At 40.8% G+C, this 21,414-nt stretch overlaps 1 protein-coding gene across 3 annotated transcripts; it reads right to left on the bottom strand.

Moving 5' to 3' along the window:
* Nucleotides 1-1,252: 1,252 nt before the first annotated feature.
* Nucleotides 1,253-21,275, bottom strand: LOC135298923 (sodium/hydrogen exchanger 9B2-like). Of its 3 annotated transcripts, none has more exons than XM_064417104.1 (13): nt 21,208-21,275; nt 21,111-21,175; nt 18,481-18,580; nt 17,146-17,329; nt 15,583-15,753; nt 12,750-12,892; nt 10,906-11,033; nt 9,839-10,014; nt 9,227-9,333; nt 7,939-8,088; nt 5,461-5,569; nt 5,166-5,302; nt 1,253-4,190 (listed from the first exon to the last, which is right to left on the bottom strand). In XM_064417104.1, exons 3-13 carry the CDS (start codon nt 18,568-18,570, stop codon nt 3,951-3,953), a joined length of 1,635 nt encoding a protein of 544 aa, XP_064273174.1. In that variant the 5' UTR covers nt 18,571-18,580; nt 21,111-21,175; nt 21,208-21,275; the 3' UTR covers nt 1,253-3,950. The 3 variants fall into 3 exon arrangements, with proteins under 3 accessions (XP_064273174.1, XP_064273175.1, XP_064273176.1); XM_064417105.1 differs by having other exon boundaries at nt 21,224-21,262; XM_064417106.1 differs by having other exon boundaries at nt 17,146-17,326; nt 21,111-21,242.
* Between the last annotated feature and the right edge of the window lie 139 nt (nt 21,276-21,414).

The following is a 21,414-nucleotide window of genomic DNA, read 5'->3' on the forward strand; positions in this document are numbered from 1 at the left end:
TATAATTGAAGTGCAATTCACCAAAAATCTGATCTCTTGCACTCTTTATTTAAAAAGCAAGATACAGAAATTGCCATCCATTTTTGGCTCTATTACACCATGACTCTTTCACAGTTAATTTTAGACTTCAGTTTAAATTCCACAAACAGCTCAGTTTGGCTGAAAAAGAGAGATTAAGCAGTGATTATAATCACATCATCACCACATCCCCTGGCTTGTTTGACTCCCTGCTTGCAGACAGACAATTTCTGTCTTTTCCCATATGCTGCCTGCTGTAACTGCCGGATGCTGGCTGCTGGGAGCACTTTCTGCTGTCAGACCTTTCTGCTGCAGAGGTTCTTGTGAACCTCCTGGAACAGCACGCTCAGACTTCCCCCACACTGTGCCTCTGATTATGTCTGCATGACAGCGGGACTCTGCTTATCAGTTACTGCACGTTGTGCTCTTATTTGATTTCCTGCAAATACGAGAATACCATGGCATAATGATTTAATTGGCTTGAATTTATGCCTTATTCAGTAACGATTTTCAAGGCATTTTGTTAAAAGGAAAGTGGTCTTTAATGTCACGCTTCACCCGCACTCTGATAAAAACTGAAATCTAATCTCTCAAAGTTAGTTGCCATTCAAAAGCAGCTGAAACTGTCATGATACTTACTAAAAAACCCTAGTGTCTTAAGTTCTTAGTCCTGATAGATCATTTAACAAAAAGATGCAAGTGTTTTCTTTCTTTCTGGACGATAAGGAGAGGGAACATTATAAAGCATTAAAGCTTTTAATTTTAGATCTGCAGGTCTATGTAATAGCTTCAACTTTTTGAAGATCTAATGAAAGCTGGGAGAAAGGGGTCTCATGAAAAATACTGACATAAAATGGCAGGGAAAGAAAAATCTATTCAATCTCACTTAGATTAACAAAAAAGATGACAAGTTTTCATTGGTATAGCTTATTCAGGCACTCAGAATTGTGGAAGTGATCTAATCTATAACTGAGAGTGCACTGAGGTTAAAGGAACAGGTAAATCCCATTTATGACACGCTGTTTTGCTGGGGAGGAAGTGTTAGAGGCTATCACAAACAGGAGCTCTTCATCAGAGTTTGCTTTCATACTGAAGGCTGGGTCCAAATGTAATCCTTACAACATCACATTGTGTTATTGAACAGAATGTTATTGAACACATTCCAAATTTGGCATAATGATCCCTGTGGGAGGATTCTACTTTTTATACAGCTTTACAAAAAAGTGAACTCCTGTAAGTTTTACTCAAGTAGAACTGTTTTATTGACAGTTACTGATGAACTGAACACTATTTCCTCACCTTGTCAGTTAGCTTTACCAACATTACAATTTTCAATTACTTAACCTCTCATTAAAACTACATGCATTTCACAAAATAGAAACAGTGAGGTTGGAAAAGGCCTCTGAGATCACTGAATCCAACCTATGACCACCATGTCAACCAGACCATGACTCTCAGTGCCATGTCCAGTCTTTGCTTAAACACTTCCAGGAGGATGATTCCACCACCTTCCTGGGCAGTCCATTCCACTGTTTAACAACCCCTTCTATGAAGAAACTCCTCCTAAAGTCCAACTTAAAACTCCCCTGGTAAAGCTTACGACTCTGTCTTCTCATCCTGTCACGGGTTGCGTGTGAGAAGAGGTGACCCCCACCTGGCTACACCCTCCTGCCAGGGAGCTGCAGAGCCGTGAGGTGCCCCCTGAGCTGCCTCTTCTCCAGGCTGAACACCCCCAGCTCCTCACAGGACTTGTGCTCCAGACCCTTCCCCAGCTCTGCTGCCCTTCTCTGGACACGCTCCAGCACCTCCATGTCCTTCTTGCAGTGAGGGGCCCAGCACTGGACACAGCTCTCGAGCTGTGGCCTCACCAGTGCCCAGTACAGGGGGACAATCACTGCTCCTGCTGGCCACACCATTGCTGCTCCAGGCCAGGATGCCCTTGGCCTTCTTGGCCCCCTGGGCACACCCTGGCTCATGTTCAGCTGCTGTCACCAGCACCCCCGGGTCCTGTTCCACTGGGCAGCTTCCCAGCCACTCTGTCCCTGCCTGTGGCACTTCCTGGGGCTGCTGTGACCCAGGGCAGGGCTCAGCACTTGGCCTTGTTGAACCTCATTCTGTTGGTCTCAGCCCACTGATCCAGCCAGTGCAGATCCCCTGCAGAGACTTCCTGCTCTCCAGCAGATCAACACTGCCACCCAACTTTGTATTGTCCATGAATTTACTGGGAGTGCACCCAATCCCCTTATCCAGATCATCAGTAAAGATACTGAACAGGACTGGGCCAGGAGGACACCAGGAGTGCATGTGAAGTAGGCAGAACCGGCACAGAAGGCCAGGTATGTCACAGCATTCTTAACTATTGCTCCAGCATTAAACCCATCACGTGCAGTTTGAAAGCATCTTCCTTTCAGGTCAGGAGACAAACTTGAACTGAACTAAAGATGGTATATTCCCAAGTAAGCAGAAAGAACAGCAGTGTACACAGAGAAATATAATGTACCTGACAACTGTTAACAGAAAACTTATCAAAGAGCTTCCTGGTATTTTTATCATTGTGCCGGAACTGCAGGCTATGAAAGTGAAGTATTTCCTCAGGAAGCTCTCTTTTTCCTCAGAGAGTAAGGCTTATACAACGGCATACACGTACAGCCACACATACAGCTCATTTGTATGGCATATGACTCTCTGCAAATAGTACAGTGTCAACATTAGAAGAATTTAAGTAGTTAGAAGTGTTTTTGTACATATTTTGTTTTGCACATTAAAAATTTAAAATCTAAAATACAGATGGTTCATTCTTACTAATGCCAAAATCTAGACACTATCAAATGTATTCTACACAGTATCCTGTAAAATGAGTTCAGTGAACTGTAGTGTAGAAATCTGCAGGAGAGTGTTATCCACCTCAGTCACAGGCACAATCTAATAGCCTTTCCAAAAAATAAAAAAGTAACTTCCAGTTCCTGAGGGATGCTGTACTGACCCTGTGCCTCAGAATGGAGTTACCAACAATTTACTTGGAGCCAGGCAGATTTGCTGGTATCTGTCAAGTGATACCAAACCTAAAAAACAAGAGCAAGATTTTGATCAACAGAGGTTACTCCTGGCTATAGAACAGCTTCTCTCTCTTGACTTCCTGTGGTGTGAAGGCTGAGGTACACAGGTGAAGAAGCAGCCATCCCAATCCCATAGAACCCTCCCCCAGTCCTTACAGCCATCCCACAGCCCTCATCTCATTTTCAGGCTCCGTCCGCTTTTCTGCTGGCACCAACATCTTTATTACCAGTGGATGATGGCCCCAACTGTCTCTTTGAGCATGAAAGTACCACTTGCTGTACGACCAGAGCTGACAGTCCTTGAAGGCACAAAGGAGTAGCCTCAGCTGTGAGGGAGAACAGCAATAGGGAAAGGCAAGTTTTGGAACATAAAGAGGAAGGAGAGGGAATCACCAACTGATCAATCACCAATCATCAACCAACTGATGGCAGGACTTGTTCACTACAGGTCAACAACCTCTTACTTTGAAGTTGCTTTCTTTGAGCTGTATAACTTGTCATCTCACAGCCCAGTTTCAACCATCAAGAAGTTATTCACATTAGTCTCCATTTTTTCTGCTTATATTCTACCTCATGACTCCATGCCTTAACAATTCTGACCCTCTCCTTGGCCTCACCACCCACACATTTCAAGTAACTCTTGACTGCTAACTTCTCAGTGACTCACTGCCAGGTCATCTTATTCACTGTATGTTCAGCTATTTCATCTCAAGGCACCATCATCACATAAAATTATTTTATAGAACTCCACCAGGGCTGCTTTAAAAATAGCAGGGGTGACTGATAGTTCTAGGTTCCTCCACCAAGATTAGACATGCCATCTTTTCACAACAGAAGTGTCAGGGTTGAAGGACCACAGTGCTGTAGTTGTCTGTCTTATGAAGGTTCACAGGCCTCTGCCTCTTCTCCAACCTCTCCACCTTCCTCATCCTCCTTGCTATTTGTCTGAGCCTTCTGCAGAAGTCTGGGCCCTGCCAAGCCGATAACCAGGGCTCCAATTGGAGCAGTGATCAAGATGGCCAAGAAAGCTACTGTCAGTACATCCATTCCATATTTTTCCAGTTGCTCATTTTGATGTTGTCTTGCTGTATCCAGGGCAAGGGAACCTATTGCAGCCTGCAGGGGAGAAAACATTGCTGAGATGGAGCAAGGAAGCTTTAGCAGTGAATGAGGAAAAATGGGAACCTATAATGAGTCAACATTTCACATAAATCTGACAATTTTAGTCCATTCAACCTGTTTGTTTTAGGCTGTACATAGCAAAATAAACATTATATGACACCTAAGAGAACAATTTTCACTTGACTGTGCTTGGAATTTCCTAAGCTAATGAGTTTATCTGTGTGGTTGCCTCCTGTGAAGAACATTGCTTAGCTGCCATTTTATCCTCATTTCTGGACAATGTGTGATTAATGAACTAGGCCAGTACATTGTGTATTGCAGTTGTGAAAATACCACACTTGGAGAACGTATCCTGACAATAGTCAACTACTAGTTGACTTCTGAAATTTAATTCACTGGTCATGTAATAAGCCTTGCCTGTTTTGATTAGTAACTTTAGTTTGCAAGTAATCATGCTATTGAGGCAAAGTCTAAATGACTTGACAATCACTGAAATAAAGGAGCAGGAATGTAGCCAGCCTGAGGCAACTCTATTAATATGGCTCTCAGACTACTCCTTACCAAAATAATCACAAACTGAAACCCATTCTGAGTTTGGAAGTGACTGTCCTTGCAGACACTTCATGTGTAAGAGGGAAATGCTTTTACCTTTGGGAGTTCTCAGAATCTGTATGTAAAGGCACAATAATCAGCAATGGCTGAGAAATGGTTAAACTTCCTATGGTATATGTACAATTCACTGTCATTACTAAGAGTAAACCCTGGATGCAAGCAAAATACCTGCACATATAAACTTCTCCACACACTTTTTAAGCAGTTAGGAGTGTTTTAGAGAATGAATAGTCAATATTCTATGTTTAGCTGTCACTGAGCCTGAACCTTTCCCTGCTTACCACTCTGCTAGTTACAAGAAGCTGTGCTAAAGAAAATAGATTTAGCTTGGAATGAAAGTGATGATGGATTGTTTACCTGGACAGTGGCTTTGGGAATCCATGCCAGTGAGACAAATACCTTCTCCTTGAAATTAAACCCAGCAAAAGACACCATCAGGAACGTTGCTATGATTCGCACAACTAGGGCAATGCCTAATAAAGCAACACAGAGCCCTGCAACAGACAAACACTTCTCAGTACTTTTGTGCAGAGATGCTTCTGGTTTTTTGATTTTTTCGGGGGTCAGCCATAGTCTGCTTTGTTCTAGATTTCTTTATAGAGAGTCTTTCAAAGCCAGTAATGAAAGCTGGATAATTTGTGAATGATCTTACCAACAGTTTCAGGTCTAAGAGATGTAATGGATACTTCTGCTCCAATTAAACCAAAAAGAAAAGGTTGAAAGATATTCCATGCAACTGCCACAATTTTTTCAATTTCCCTCTGCAATAAAAAAAAGCTAATCTGTAAATTCACAAAAAGATGGCCAAGCATACCACAACAGTTAAGTAATCATAGGACAAAGTGAAAATGTTTCATAAAGATTGTTCAGAATTGCTCCTCTTCCTTTGACCTAATACTAAAACATTCAAAATCAGCTACACACCTTTTGAAGGTCAGACTGACTCTAGCTGTCTTAGTAAATAAATGTTTGATGTCTTGAGAGGAGAAATAAAAAGCACTGGTGTTTGGAGAGTAACAGAGCAGTCTGCAGACTGCAGACAAGAGAAGGAAAATAAAGCATTGTTGATTTTCACTATTTAGAAAGATGTCATTTCAACACCTTTGCCATGAAATTTCTGAGCCTTTGGGAACTGCATGCCTAAACATGTTCTCCCATTTGTAGCTGAGCAGAGTCAGACTCTCCCAAGTTTTAGTCACGACCTAACTCTGTTCGTGTTGCACCCAGTCAGAGGACTCTGTCCATGTCAGCGGGAGCCAAGTGAGTCTGAGCAAGTCTGAAATCACATAGCAGGAAGAAGTGCTGAACTTCCCACTGCAATATAGTGCATAAAGGGAAAACCGTCTTTTCTCCTCATGTTTGAACTTTAACGATTTTCCTAAAATAACTGCTGCCACAGTAAACAGGAATCTTCCACTTACATGACTGGGTACACACAGCATATCAAACAGCACTTGTCTTTTAATTAAGTGGGTTCTAAAATAGCAAATGAACCTTCAGGCAGGAGTGCTGGAAAATCTAAGTGCAGTGCTCTGTCACTTAATAATCAATCCAGGGCCTAAACATGTTCCATCCTTGGTATTCTCTTTGGGACTGATCCTGCAACACCTCTTGCTCTTCTGTCAAGGAATGGTAGGTTACAGTAACACAAAAACTTCTGTAACCTTGAAGAAAATGAGATGGATATATACATATATGTGTGTATATATATATATATACATTTTTGCCTCATTTCTTCTTGTTATTTCACCCTTTTCAGTTCTGTCAAAACAAAATTAACTTAGAAGAAAAAAAATGCGCCCCCAGAAATCCCCTCTTTATGGATTTCAGCCTATTTACTGCCCATATGACTGTTCCAGGAATAGGTCTGATGTTCATTGTTCTCTGCAGACAGTGTTTGTCAAGTGCCTTCCACCACAGAAAGTGGGAGGCAGTGGCCTTTGAGCAGCTCAGCAGGAAAACCTTGGTAATATATTGGGTACACAGACACCTCTAACTCTATCTGAGAAAAAAAGAGCTACGGCATTTGACATCAATATACTTAAGGTCATGAAGCTTCATTCACAGATCAAAAGAATTTAAACTAAGCCTTTATAGACTGCATATACTCTTTTAAGGTCCTTCCTCCTATAATGATTTAAAAGCTTTTCAGTAGAGAGCTTTATCAGCTGTGATGTCCTTAACTAGTTAAGTCCCAAGAAGAGTTTTTAATCCTTTAAAATTGGACAATCCTAGTCTCTTTGCATTGTTATAACAAACCTTGGTATCTTTGTAAAGTCAGGGTCAAGATGGGGATAATAACATGGACTCTACTATATCTAATCCCTTTTCCTTTTTCTTCCCCTTCTTCTACTGAATGTCACAAAGCTATAGCTGTGGAGAGAAAGATGGATGCCCTCAAAACATTAAATGCAGATGGTATCAAGCAAAAGAGGCAGTCAGACATAGCAAAGTACAGAAAGGCAGTGGGGCAGCAGCAGTAAGACAAAGTAGGCTAGTACCTAAGAGAAAGTGACCAAAAAGCAGTCTTTTGTATGGTTTTTGTATGGCCTCACATAATTTATTGTGTGCACTCTGCTCTCTACGTTATCCAAATTACAACGGCTGGGATTTGGGAAAGATGAGAGAGGATAGTTAATCACTGCTTTTCATTTCACCCCGCCCAAACCACAGGAACAAACCCTCAGGGTATTCAGGCCATGTCCACAACTGCATCTTGGACACCCATTTGTAAACTTCACCATAAAGTGACTGTGTACAGACACTCACAGAGCTGGGAACTGAAGCTTTGGATTGCTACTGTCTAGTGCATAAGTCTCCTTCATACGGCTTAAGATGTCTGAGAAAAGCTGAGCATTTCTCAATCAGTATCCCAGGCTCTGTATTGGCATACCTATTGCTCTACTGACATAAGTGGTAACTTTCTGTTACAGGAAATGCTTAAGACTTCCAAAACAAATGTACAATGTGCTGCTTGGTTTGGTGGGGTTTTGGAGTTTTTTTGCTGTTTTTTTTTGTTTTTTAAATCTGGACACCCTCTAATGCTTCACAAATACACTATTACCACTCCTGACAGAAATCCAAGCTCCTGTCAGGCTGTACGTTCACATTTGGATATGTAAACATTCACCTTTTCATCAGACCATCCCACACCTGCAACAAAAGCTAAGACCAATGTGCAAAGCCCTCCTGATCCAGGGAAGCCAAAGTAGATGCTGCCAAAAACAGCAAACATGGACAGTCCAAGTACAAAATACGATCTCTTCCATGCCAAAGATGCCTGCAGCCAAGGAAAGAGACAAACAAAAAAGTGAATTTCTTTCAGAAATGGGGGAAAAAGTTACTCCTGTTAATTTTGAAAATACCTATTTGAAAAGAAAATTATAAATTAATAATTCTGAAGGAATCAAAGCTTCCAAGTGAGACTTGAACTGCTCAGTTGGATTGAGGAATTTTTGCAGACATTAATTTATAAGAATACAAATTTTGAAAATGTAATTTTTTTTCCCTCTGCCTACCCAAGTTCTTATTACCACTAGGCTACTTTTATCACAAGGAACATGATGCTCTGTTCCAGCAGCTCTGCCTCAACTCTGTGATAGCAGGATTTTCTACCTGTGTAGTCAAGTATTACAACAGTTTATCCAAGGAAAGGCAAAATCTTTGCCATCAGATGTTTTTAAGGACAAGTCAAACATTTGCCAGGAATAATCTAGTTTTATTTCATTCAGTCTCACAGCAGACAGTTATCTACCATTGTTCCTCATTTCTTTCTAACTCTTTAGCTCTTGTATCACACTTCTTACATTATTTAATAACAAAATTTGATGCCAATGAGGGCAATAGATGCTCTGAATACTACTTTGGTAGTCCAGAGTGTATCTACATTCTTCCACAATTTTCTCTTCATTTAATTACCCCACAATAGAAAATTCATCTAACACTTTCTATAGATGTAATTTTTATAGAAAGTTACACATTCTAATTAATACTAATGATATGATCAATCACTTAAAACCTCTAATACATCTGCTTTATTAATTTTTAATCTTAGGCCTACTGGATATATCTTAAAGAAGTACATGTGTCTTGCATCAATCTAATAAATTATTATTTTACTCTCTGAAATGGGTATCAGACCCTTCCTCCATTTCCACAACCTTCAATGAGAGCAGGATGGTGAGCTGGATTCCAAACTTCCATCAGGAAGGACTATGAGACCATAAATTATTATTGGTGCAGTAAATAAGTAATCACCTTTAAAACACCTCTTCACTTGATAGGTTTTGCAATCTGGAAGCTGCTAGCACTGTAAAAAGCTTTCCCTGCTTCACAGGAAGCTGGAAATTAATAACTAAAGAAAAGAATCCCTTAGCAAAGAATCACTTCATTGTAATTTTTTTAAACTAGGTTTTTACCTGATCACGGCTTGGGAAATACCGAACAAACATTCCCAGAACTGCCCCAGCTGCTATGCCAACAGCAACCTCCAGCACTCCACGGAGCACATTGTACAGAGTAGAACCTATTTCACAAAAGGAACACACGTTCAGTAAGACATCACTCAAACCATGCTCTAGACCTATGAGGGTGATTCCAGGACAGTGTCTGCTTTAAATTACTTGGGGCAAAGGAGTTCAGGAAGGAACCTATGGGCATGAAGGAACTGGATGGTGCAACTTTCTTTCTCTGAAAGCTCATGCCAAGAAAGTGTGCAAGAGAAGTCAGAGAGCCACTGTAAGAACATTGCCAAACCCAGTGAAATTTCAAAGCATGCAGGACCCAGACTTGGCAGCTAAGGAAACAGTCAGGGAAAAATGTTCTCTGAAAATGGTTGTGACCCACAACTCAGAGCTGACCATGTTACATCAACTTTTGAACATGAGTTATTTCCATCTCAGTATTTAAGGCTATACATGAATTTTATAATGAGATGCCATTAAGTTACAAACCAGTCAGCCATAACAGAGCACACATTCTCCAAAATATCACTGTTCTGCATTTCATCGCGTACAGATTAACCAGCATACCAGAAGAGAAAGCCATCCCAAGACAAGTGTTGAAGCCTGTGATAGCCAGAATGTCATCGATGCTGCCAGCTGCCATTAGCAAAGTTGGGACACCTTTCTCCACCCCATATCCCCCAGCTTGTAAAATCAGCATGGAGGGAACCACCACAGCAGGGGAGACTGCACCTAAAACAAAACTGAAAACACACAGGTTCAGCATCTCAAAAAGAAAGCATTGAACTAAAAAAACTTCCAAATGTTCTGACCATAATTCTTTTGAAGTATAAATAAGTAGACCTTTATGTAAAGTACTTTCTTAACCTTTCCCTTTTAATTACAAGCAGGGATATTTCTATGCAGATCTGCAATCAGCTCTTGCTTTCTGTCCAACTCAGTAACATTAAAAGTAAAGGGTTCCACAGACTAAAACTGGAGTTACCACTGCAGGCCAGTTATGCTCCCTGATAGACGCCTGGATTGTCCAATTTGGAAACCTGGTCTAGACGTGCTTATGACTCAGCAGCTCAGCTCCTTCTCATAAAATTCAGCATGTGTCAGAGGAGGAGTTCACCCATCTTGTTCTAGTGTATGGGTCTGGCCCAAGTGCACCAATTTAGAAAACAGGACTAGATGGAAAAGGTCTTCTCTTCAAAGAGGTTACTCTAGAATGTACTATGCCATATCCTTGTGACAGGAAGGCTGTCCTATGTGCATCTCTGTGTGGAAGTTCTGAATTCCAGTATGAAGATTCTCCAGCCTCTGGTATAATTTGCTGTCCCTAAAAGCCCCCTTTGTTGTGGTTCAAGACTCAGGGATTGCACCATTCTTCTTTCTTCAAGTGCTCAGGTCACAAACACAGAAAAGTAATGATGCAAGTACTCCTCCGCAGCCTGAAACTATGACCTTTAAATTAGCCACAGAGCCAGACATAAAGGGTAAGCAGAAGACCAGAGGGGCTGAGCACAGCTTCCCAAATGGCATTGAACTGAGGCCTCTGCTTGGCACAGAGAACTAACCACAGTTGGATCACTGAACTGTAGCCTGGAAACCAGCACTTTTGTCATACAGGAGAAAAGGCAGTACATTACCCTAATATAAATCCCCATTGCCATGGCAAATGCAGGAAGAAGTAGGCAAGGACAGCAGCTGTGCCTGTTTCTGAGAGGCACGGTCCGAAAGCAAGCCGTAAACAGACAGCTTTGAGCTTCTTAAGAGCCTGCAATTATACAATAGTGTCAGTACCTTTGGCTTCACAGAGGAAAAACATTTACAATCTGATATGGCTTGTTAAAGAAATCCTGTCTGAGCTGCACTACAGGACATGCCATGGCCCAAACTAGAGATAAGCCCAAGCCCAGTCGGATTTGGATATAAAATTTCAAGTGTGGCAGTGAATCTAGGTTTGATAAGGTTCCTGAATGTCACAGGAAGGAGTAACAGAAAAATTCTCTTTGGCTTCTTGTCATTTGCTCCATCCATAAAAGATTTACTATAATCCCAGAAGTTGCATGAGCAGCCCCCAAAATTGCCCGAAAATCTATGAACAAATCATGAAAAGCTGTAGAACTACATCAACTTGGCACAAGGAGGCAAGCATCTTTCACCTGTCTTTCACATGATATTTAGAGATTAAGCTCCTTTTGGCTCAGCAACTTTTAAAAAAATTTCCTGAACTGGCATTTGTTTCTAACAGCTGTCTTTAATAGTTAGTCACAAACATGAGTCTGCTAGGACAGGTCCCTAATTTTGACAAGAAAATTTAAAAAAAAGAAATAAAAATAAGCAAGTTCCACTTTTTACCAATCCAGTTTATCCCAGCATAATCAGGACTGAGAAGAGAAACTTGACTTCTTTGTTTTCAGAGTTTCAATTACATGAGGAACAACTGTAACTGCATCAAAGCATTGCCACACACAGATTCCAAGTGACAGTTTTCTTACCACATGGAAGAAAAAGGAGTCAAATATGAAGTTCCCTCAGCAAAAAAAGTTGTTATGAATAGAAAGAAATGCAGTCTCACAGAACTTGGGCTGTCCAGGCTGTGTCTAACAACACACAGTTCACGCTCATACAAGCCTCAATGTCTTGGAAAATAAGATGATGATAATATAGGAAAACAGGTATTCTTCAATACTGACAAAACCTTATCTTCCTAACTAACTGCAGCACTGGCAACTCTGTAGTTTTTCTTGGTTAAGAGAAATGAGTTTACCCATACTTTAGCCAAGTTTTATATAAACTCTGAGTGGTTCCTTCAACAGGGAGGGGCCAGTATGGTACAGCTTTACATCAGCCAGCTCATTTTGAATAAGCAAAACCTGGCCTTCACCAATTGATGAAGTATCATGTTTGTTAGGGTGCAGAGACTGTTTTTTGTTCACAGGACTGCTACGGGCTTCACTGTGATGAGAATCATTGTTTTAGTAGTGCAGCAGGATTCATCTTTGCAATTAACATGGCAATTAAAGAAAAAGTAAAAAAAAAAGTACCACAGGGTTTACACTTTTTTGGTTGGTTGGGATTTTTAGACTTCTGGCCACACAAAAACATTCTCTTTCAAGGACTGGGGATCCCTTGCACTGCTTCAAATTTTGAGTATAAACTAACAGGGAGTTTGTCAGGGAGTATAAATTCTTCCTGACAGACCATGACAGTGCACACATCCTCCATATGTTCCACTCACAAAATTCAGGAAATTAAAATAATCATAAAATCAGTTTTCTTCAGTTTTTCTTTTGATTGCCTACTTTACAAATCCAACTGTCAATATTAACATACATATAATTATACAACAGAAATTATGCTTTCTGTAATGATCTAATTTGCAGATGCTCCAAGACTGAGCAGTTCAATATTCTTAATGGAACCAATTATTCAAATTTTTTTGATTGCTGTTATGTAGTCTACCACACACAAATGGCTGGTGCCATACCTTTGGATCCAGGCCGAGTCCTGCTCGGGTCAAGATAATGGCAAGAGCAATATTCCTCAGTGCTGCAGACCAGCGCAGCTTTATCTGGACAAGGTCACTGATGAACGGGGTATTTCGGATTAGGAAACCAGCAAGTAACATCCCTTAAGTCAAAACAAATAAGCTCCTGTCAAATGATTTTTTTTTTTGCACAAGAAAAGCTTGCATAGCACTCTTAAAAATAGATACCATATCATGTTTTTATGAGAAAAAGCAACCATTTGTATTCCGAATTATTAGCCATATTTTAACAACGGGACTGAGGCATGAGAAGAGATAAACACATTTAAAGCAGTGAAGGTAGCCTCAGAACACAGCAGGTCACCAATGAATAAATCAGCAGGATGCTGATACACAGCTTTAGTCCGAGTCAAATAACTCAGCTTTGTTTAGCAGCTGCAGGTCATACTTACCATAAGCAGACACCTCTGCATTCTTAGAGATTTTTTTCTTGTTAGCTTGTTTTAATACAAAAATAGGAAGATCATCTAATACCGTGCATTTATCTCAGAAGTTGGGAATTGTTAAAAATCCTCTTAGGTGCAAGAAACACAGGTATCACAGGAACCATAATGCTGCATTCATTAGGAAATATAATCTAAACCAGCTCATCATGGACTAACTGAAACATTTTCAAGTGATCTAGCAATGAGACTCTTACACACAGAGGGGACAAAAAAGGGAAGGGAAATCAGAAACTTTGTGTTCTCTTCTATTTGAGCTACTTTCAAGATACAACATTTTACAAATATTAGTAAAACTGTCCAAGCAGAGACTTCCTGCAAAGCTATCAAAGCCACAGCTCTGGAAGGATATGGAAAAGTACTGGAAAAGCTGACTTTAAATATGGATCTACAGAGGATTCATTATGAGTCGTAATGATTCAAAGATACATTATTTTTGTGGTATAATTTTATATTAGTCATGTTTAGAAACAGGAAGCTAAAAAAAGACAAAAAGTAAACAAATCACTGTAGTCCGGTTGGTCCCAGCTCAGTGTGAGCCTTGACTGTGAACTTGATTTGTCCTGGGACACTCTAAACTTTCCAGACATTGTTCTTTCCACCACCTCTTGGAAAAAAGCAGTGTCATAATTAATTTGTACCTCATGACAATTATATGAGACTGGCACTGTGATCACATGCTCTTTGCAACACTTGCATGAGGTCCAAGTCATTGGACCTACCCTGATCTGGGAATCTACTTAACAAAGCAAAAAATGTCCACCTCAAAGGATATCTTAACTAATTTGCTCCCTTCTTCCTGCTGCAGAGACGTCTCTGCAACATGCACCTAAAATATATTATTGGTTGTTTCAGTACCAATTTCAGTCCTTCTCCTGAGAGAGGCTCACAATAAGGTGCTTAAGTGCTCAGCCAGACACCTTACACTCTACTGGACCTAGCAAAAGTGGGTTATAGGCATGTAAGAGCACATGGTTTGAATTTTTAATATAAAAACGGAATATTCACAGACATTGTCTGTCTTCTGAGTCATAGATTTCTCCAGTTTTCCTCAAAGAAAGGGGATTGGAACAATGAACTCTGTCCTAAACAACTCAAGAGACAAGTGCTGTCATGCTGAAGTTTCTGTTGTCCAGTATTACCTGTCTGACAAGCAGTTTCATGCTCAACTCATAACTTTCAGATACAGATGTAATTAAAAAACTCTCAAACAAGCAGAACCCAAATGGTCAGACATACTTTTATTTGTTTAAGAGGGGTGTTTACTTAGAAAGGGCAGACTCCTTGCATGTGATATTCCGTGTTCATACTGCAGGCCTGCATGCCATATGCAAAACCTCCCTCCCTCTCATTTGAATTTTTTTCCTCTGGTGAAACTAAGCAGCACAAGAGTGCACAGGCTGCCTGGACAGAGCTGTGTGTGGAGCTCCTGTGTGAGGCACAACGGCAGCTGTGCAGGCTACAGTCACACCTGGCCCACCCCACCAAGCAGTTTTACTGTCTGTCAGCAGCTCTACTCATCTGTGCACTAAACACAGCAAGGGGACAGCATCCAGCTGCTGAGAAGAACCTGGAGCTTCATTTCCAGCTTCACTGACATCACAGCACTTCAACATATTGTACTCATCTAAGTGAGTATAAAACCTCCTCTAGGAAAGAAACCAGAAAAGATTTTAAAGATGTCAGGATTAACATTATTTTCATCTCCCATTTCTATTTTGCATTTCTATGTAAAATAAAATACAATGACGATGTGGAAAGAAAAAAGTTATGATTAAATCAGACTAACCCCGCAGAAGAATTATTCCTTGTTGTGAATTTATTTTCTCAGGTTTCAATTATCTTGAGATAAAGGAAGGAGAAGAAAGCAAACCTTTGGAATACCAGTAGTAGGGAATTGCTGTAATGTTTTCTTTGGAAAACACTTTCATTGTGTGAGATAGTAAAGAAACAGCCCAGCAATAATTTTGCAAAGAGATTACTGTAAAATGATATCTGGATTAAGATTCCTGTTTGGTATTATTAAACCCAAATTTTAAGTAACTGTGACAGAAGGGTCTGTAGGACAATAAACTTTGAATCTGTAGGCAAACAATCCTCTGACCCACAAAGAATTAAGAAGAGAGCCTTAGTTAATTTCACCTGAGCCAGTTTGGGAAATTTTGCACCTTTTCAGAGAGGATTAGAAAATGTAATTTGTAAAAGCTACAGATTTTGAATGTGACACAGTTTATTTGTTCCCAATCCAAACACATCTACCCATACAGATACTACTTGATGGTTTAAACAACACAAAATACGCAGGAAGGAAAGAAGGAAGGATCTCTTACCCAGAAGAGCAGGGAGAGGGGGCAGTGTTCGTATTTTAATGAATCCAAAAATTTTACCTCCGATGACAGCAAAGAAATAAAGAAACAGAATTCCAAAGAGATTTCCACCTGGGAGACACTCAGCCCCAGTTATGGACCAAACCACAGCCCAAACCAGAACCACAAATGCAACTGGAAAAACAGAAAAAATAACAATTATCTCTCAGCAACAACTTTGCTGTTAGGTCACATTTGTTTTGCTATTGAAGAAAAACGTTAGTCATGAGTTTTAGAAATGAAATTACTTACCTGAAAAATTAATTTAATCATAACAATGCAGTTAATCTTTCATGGTCCCTAAACTGATGTTCTGATTTTATACATGCTAAAATACTTTGAAAATGGTAACACGAACACCATGAAATGTAAAAATAAATTTAGTGAACCTTGGTCTGCTGTGAAAAGCACTTTACAGGTTCCAGACTTAAAGCAAAGACTTTCACTAACTTATCCTGCATTTGCTTATGTTCCTTCAGCTACTTCAGAACCACAGTAAAATCTACTTGTTGAACAGCCTGGCTGCATCTTCAAGCTGATGAATGCAGCTCCAGTCTAATTTCTAAAATATTGAATCATAATTTTTTGGCTGAATGTGTTTGTGCAATACATTCACAATTGAAATTGTGCAATTGTGCAATTGTTATCCCTGGGAAGAAAATTCTGAAGAAGGTCATGTCTCTGGACATCTGGAGTACAAATTCTTCCCTTGATACAGCAATCAAAGGAGGATAATACAGAGAAGGAAAAAAATCCTGAAAAATATTATGAGAACAGTGTGTGAAAATATTATAAAATATGTGAAAACATTAGGCTCTTTCAAGGTTCACAAACCTGTTCCAACAGTTGTCCAATGAGAACGGGCATGCATACATATAAAACAGAAGACTGAAGGAGAATAAAAAATGTTTTGAATAAATGTCCTCCATTTTCAGATTGGAGTTTTCTTAATCCTCCTTGAGAGTGACAGGTGGCAAAGGAAGACCAGCAGATTTCCAAACAGAAAAGCCTAAGAATTCCAAGTGGCCGTGGAAGCAATCAAAGAAATTTTGATTGCTTGAAATTTCTTTTTCAGGAAAAACATGAAATTTCTTTTTTAGGAAAAACCTTAAATAATTGGCTAGCCAGGCATCTCTTTTTGGAGTTTTCAGTTTAGAACAAATTCTAAACAAAATAGATCAGTTTGCCTTGTAGTGAGGACTCTTGGCTTTGCAAGCCTGTAGTACTAAGGACAAACTATCAAGACAAAAATTAGGAGGTGTTTCTTGTGATAAAAATAGTTTGCAGTGCAAAAAACATACCTACCATAGCAAACATATGAGACTGGAGAAACAAAAACTGTACATTTAAACCTTTGTTTCATCTTAAATTTTTTTCCTCTGGCTAAAACATTCAAACAATGGTGTGATAAGTAAAACACAGCTATTTCCATTTATTATTTTCAAGGACAGATATCATCCCCTTCAGAGAAACAAGTACTTCTTTTGCCATTTCTCTTTTTAATTAAACTCTGTCCCTCTTACCTACCATTTGTCACTGCTTGGGCCAGTAAACCCTGAGGAGGACAAGCAAATATTTGCCTCCATGTTCTTGCAGGTACTGAAGACCCTGCTGTTGGTTCTGGAGGTTGCTGAGTGCAGTGGTTCAAGAGAGCAGTTTCTTCTGTTTGTGCATTCCCATCAGCACCTTTGGCACCTGCTGTTGGTCCCTGCTGAAGGCAAACGAGGAGACTCCCTCAGAAGTGGCACTGTATGTATTTGAAGTAGTGTGCACCACCTGAAGTCAGCTGAGATGCACTGGATCCCCACTGGCTGCAGGTGACCACATTAACTGAACAACCACAATGGGAATGTCCAGCTTTGATATAATTTCTGGCCCTTTTGGCCTTGTGTTTGTTTTTTGCGTGGCACCAAGAACTGCATGTGAGAAACTGCAGGACATTTGCCTTTTTATCTGCACCTGACAGGGCTCCTGCCCCAATAGATATAGCACCTGTGCAGTAACAATATTTGCATATTTGATGAAGAAACAATAATAGCAGGCCAGGCTGAGCTTGTTTTGTGTACATAACTAAACATTTATTAATATTTTCTACCATTTGATAAGGTTCTGCTTCCAGACTGGATTTCACAATAGAATTAATGATTAGCATCATTCCCGTGAGATGGTACTTATTTAATATAAGTACTTAATAACTACCATTGCAAAGCCTTGAACCAAAATAACAAAACAAAGATGAAAGAAACAGCAGAGCTGGCCAGCACAAACTTTACTCACATGATCCATTGCTCGAAGGCTGGAGCTGATAAGTCAAAGTAGAGATGGAGAAATACTTCAACTGGGAGTCATTCCCTTGAAGGTGTTCTCTTATACTGGTACATCTACTTATCCATATTCATAACCAAAGCACTTTTTGACCATTTTTGGATATGTCTCACTTAATTTTAGCATTATTTTTGACAAGTTAATCATCTGCCTTCCTGTATGATTATTCATGTCAGCATATTGTCATACTGTAGACATGGAATTCTGCCTATAATGTGGTTTGGCCCTTCTCCAGTAATAGTTCCACATTTCTGATTACTTTTCAGTCTCTTCCCTCTCTCTCTCTATATATATACACACATATTCCTTACTCAGAGTCATGACTGGAACACAAATCTTGTGAGCTTTCAGTATGGAGTTACATGATTCTGTGATCACCATGTGCATAAAAATGTGCCATATAAGCATCTATATGAGACACACTCAATACCATATGCTTACTTTTAAGTGCCTTTTACATTAAGAATTTTAATCTTAAAAAAGGAAAAGGAGGGTTCTCTCTGACTAGAACAATACTTTGGGATCCTAGTTAATTACCTCACTTTGCTCATGCATGGGAATCATGCCATTTCTCTCAAATGCTGATGGTTCAGAATCTTCACTGTCATTTACATCTTCCCTTACCATTGCTGCAAACCTAAAGAAAGAAATAAAGGTGGAAAAGTTAAAGAGAAGCAAATAAACACTGTTTCCCAAATGGATGACTTCTCAGTGATGCCTTTTCCCCACAGACCATGTGGAAAAATCCTCTCAGCCCAATTTCAAGTTTAATGTTTTTTGTGTCCCTCTGTATGCTGTATGTAGGAATAAGAGACAGAAACTAACCGAAGAACAGTATGAAGTTTAAAAATTCAAGCATAAAAAAAATTAAAACCTGAGTTTTACAATCACAATTATCTGTGCTAACCTCTTCATTCCTTCTTAAAACTATGGCTGTAATCTTTACCTATTTGTGCCTCCTTTCAGCACATAATAAAGGTTATTTGCTGTCAGCACCACTCAGCAGGACCATTAGTTCTGAAAGTGTCACAGGTCCTGTGTACATTTCAGTGCAAGTGACTATCCAATAAAATTAGAACAACTATAGTTTCTAAAACTCTAAGAGGTTTCTAAAACATCAGGAGGGGACACTTTTCCCCTAACTTAAGCCTGACTGATCCAGTTTGATTTTCAGAGGAATTTCAACAATGTGTTTTCTCTAGATGCTACTAGAGATACTCAGTCAATGTGCTCGTAAGAAAGTGAAGATGCCTGTTTGAATAATGATCAGGACTTTTCACAGCTTGCAGCCTGATTAAACATGGCTCTTTGTTTACTGATTATATCCCATGGAGGTACTTCTCAGACTGGGAAGTAAGATCCAAGTAATTTGTGGATAGTTACTATTGTATTTGCTCAACTCTAACCAGTCTACTACTTGTCCCATAGATTATAACAAGATACAGCAGTGCCCTGTTTTGTATGTCAGATATTTTTTGGTGCACATATTTATTGTGGTTTCACAAGTGTGAGCTATCAAGGGGGGCAGGCATATATCTGGAGACAAGGCTTGATAGTATTCTCTCTCACAGCAAAGGCTGGCATATATCCTCCATCACCTAAATTTCTTTCAAGCCTTTTACATTGCTCTGGGCATATAAAACACCAGAGAAGTAAAGCCAGAACTTCTGAGCCAAGAAATTCCTTCCTTGCTAGATGGTTGGAAGTAAGTCAGAGCTGATTCTCAGAATTATCGAACCTCGAGTTTAAAATGAAATATTTGATATTTGGGAAGGGCTGATACCATAAAGACAAGGGCCATTCTAACACCTATGAGGTTTTGTTTGAGCTGTTCTGATATGAAACTGGCCAGAGGCATGACCAAGGCACAGCAGAAGAATACAGAGCTATAGGCAAACACTTTCAGTGTGCTGTAAGTTAATAGTTTTGCTTTTTTTCTCCTTTCCTATTTAAAGTGGTTATTTACTCAAAGTTCAGTACTTTTCTGTATTTTTAATTAGTACTTGCAAATCCAAATAGTTGTAGGTTTAGGTTTTTGTGGGGTTTTTTATGACATTGGTGATACTTTTGATTTGATTTTTTTCCATCCTTTCATTGGGACTGAGAATCCACAAATGCCAATCCTCTGAACTGGAATAGAAAGCATCAGCAACTTCCCACTGACCACTTTCCCAGGGTGGATTTATGTACTTAATTTTGCACTTGGTTTGTGTGCAAGCAAAGGACAGAAGGATATTGTTCTCCATCCAGCTTTGCACAGGCAACATCCCAGATCAGTCACGCAGCTGTTGACACAAAATTAATTAATACTTCTAAGAGTTAATTGATTCATACTTCTGAGAAGGGCAAGTCCACCTCGCCACAGCTTCAGCTCCTGAAAGTGCTGTTCACAGCAGCGTGAACAAGATGGACTAAGCAGGGGTATTGAATATTCTGTTGAACAGGAATGGTTTCAGGGAGTGAATGACGGAGCTGACAGTGCTGTCCTTATCTGGTTTGTGGCAGGTCTTCACCCTGCTGCCAGGATCAAGAACCTGCTTCCAAGAACTCTCCTTTGGATCTACGGGACCAAAGGGAATAGTTACTTACGCCAACATGGGGCTTTTGGAAGTTCACAGCTTTTGGGTTAATTTTGGGGGGAGCGGGGTTGTTTCCCCTTTTCAATTTCACCTCCTATGCCAACAAAAATCAGTGATTGAGAAATCACTGAGACAAATTTGTACCTCGGGGTTAAGGCCTATCCCATGGAAGCCAGCCAGTAACAGACCTATTTTAGTACCTCCCTGTAAAATACACTTTTCTCGCTTGGAGAGCAGAAAGGTTTGCATTAGATCCGCTCGTTCCGGTGGTTTTTGAATGGCAGTGAGGAGAGCTGAGTGGCAGGGACAGCACATGCATGCCCACGGCATGAGCCCCGCCGCCTCGGTGACTCTCCGCGCTCTGCTCTGCACAAACAAGGCACAGAAAGCCATGCAGACGAAACACCACAAACCCACCGCAGCAACGGGCATTAGAATAAACAACGATTAAAACACCCAAACCATCACTACCCACAAAAAGGCGCCAAGCAAACCCGGGAGCAGCCTCCTGCCTGCCAAGCCGGCTCTCCGTTCCCACCCCGGTCACCCCTCCCGCTGCAGGGGATTCCAGAGGGGCACAAAACTCACCGGCGGCTTCTCACGGCGGGGCCCACAGGCGGGACCCGCTCCCCGCGCAGCCTCCGGCCGGCGCGGCCCCGAGCGGGGACAGCCCCGAGCGGGGACAGCCCCGAGCGGGGACAGCCCCGAGCGGGGACAGCCCGCTGCACGGCTACGGCTCCGGCTCCGGCTCCTCCTCCCCCGCTCCTGCTGCTGCTGCCGCCGGCGCAACAGGCCCTCCTCCACAGGCACAGCTCCGCCAGGCCGGCAGCTGCGGCTGGCGATGCCGGGGAGGGCTCCCCGCAGGCCTCGCTGAACGGGTCACCGCGGGAGA

The sequence above is a fragment of the Passer domesticus genome, chromosome 4 (genome assembly GCF_036417665.1).
Source record: "Passer domesticus isolate bPasDom1 chromosome 4, bPasDom1.hap1, whole genome shotgun sequence".
NCBI lineage: Eukaryota > Metazoa > Chordata > Aves > Passeriformes > Passeridae > Passer > Passer domesticus.

What these genes read in the sequence shown, in the direction of transcription:
- LOC135298923 (XM_064417104.1), bottom strand. Translation starts at nt 18,570, where the DNA reads ATGGTAAGGGAAGATGTAAATGACAGTGAAGATTCTGAACCATCAGCA. An exon ending in CCCTCTCCCTGCTCTTCTGG is followed by an intron (nt 12,893 to 15,582) that starts GTAAGAGATCCT and finishes TTTTGACTTAAG; the next exon opens with GGATGTTACTTGCTGGTTTC. An exon ending in TGGGATGGTCTGATGAAAAG is followed by an intron (nt 5,570 to 7,938) that starts GTGAATGTTTAC and finishes TTTTTATTGCAG; the next exon opens with AGGGAAATTGAAAAAATTGT.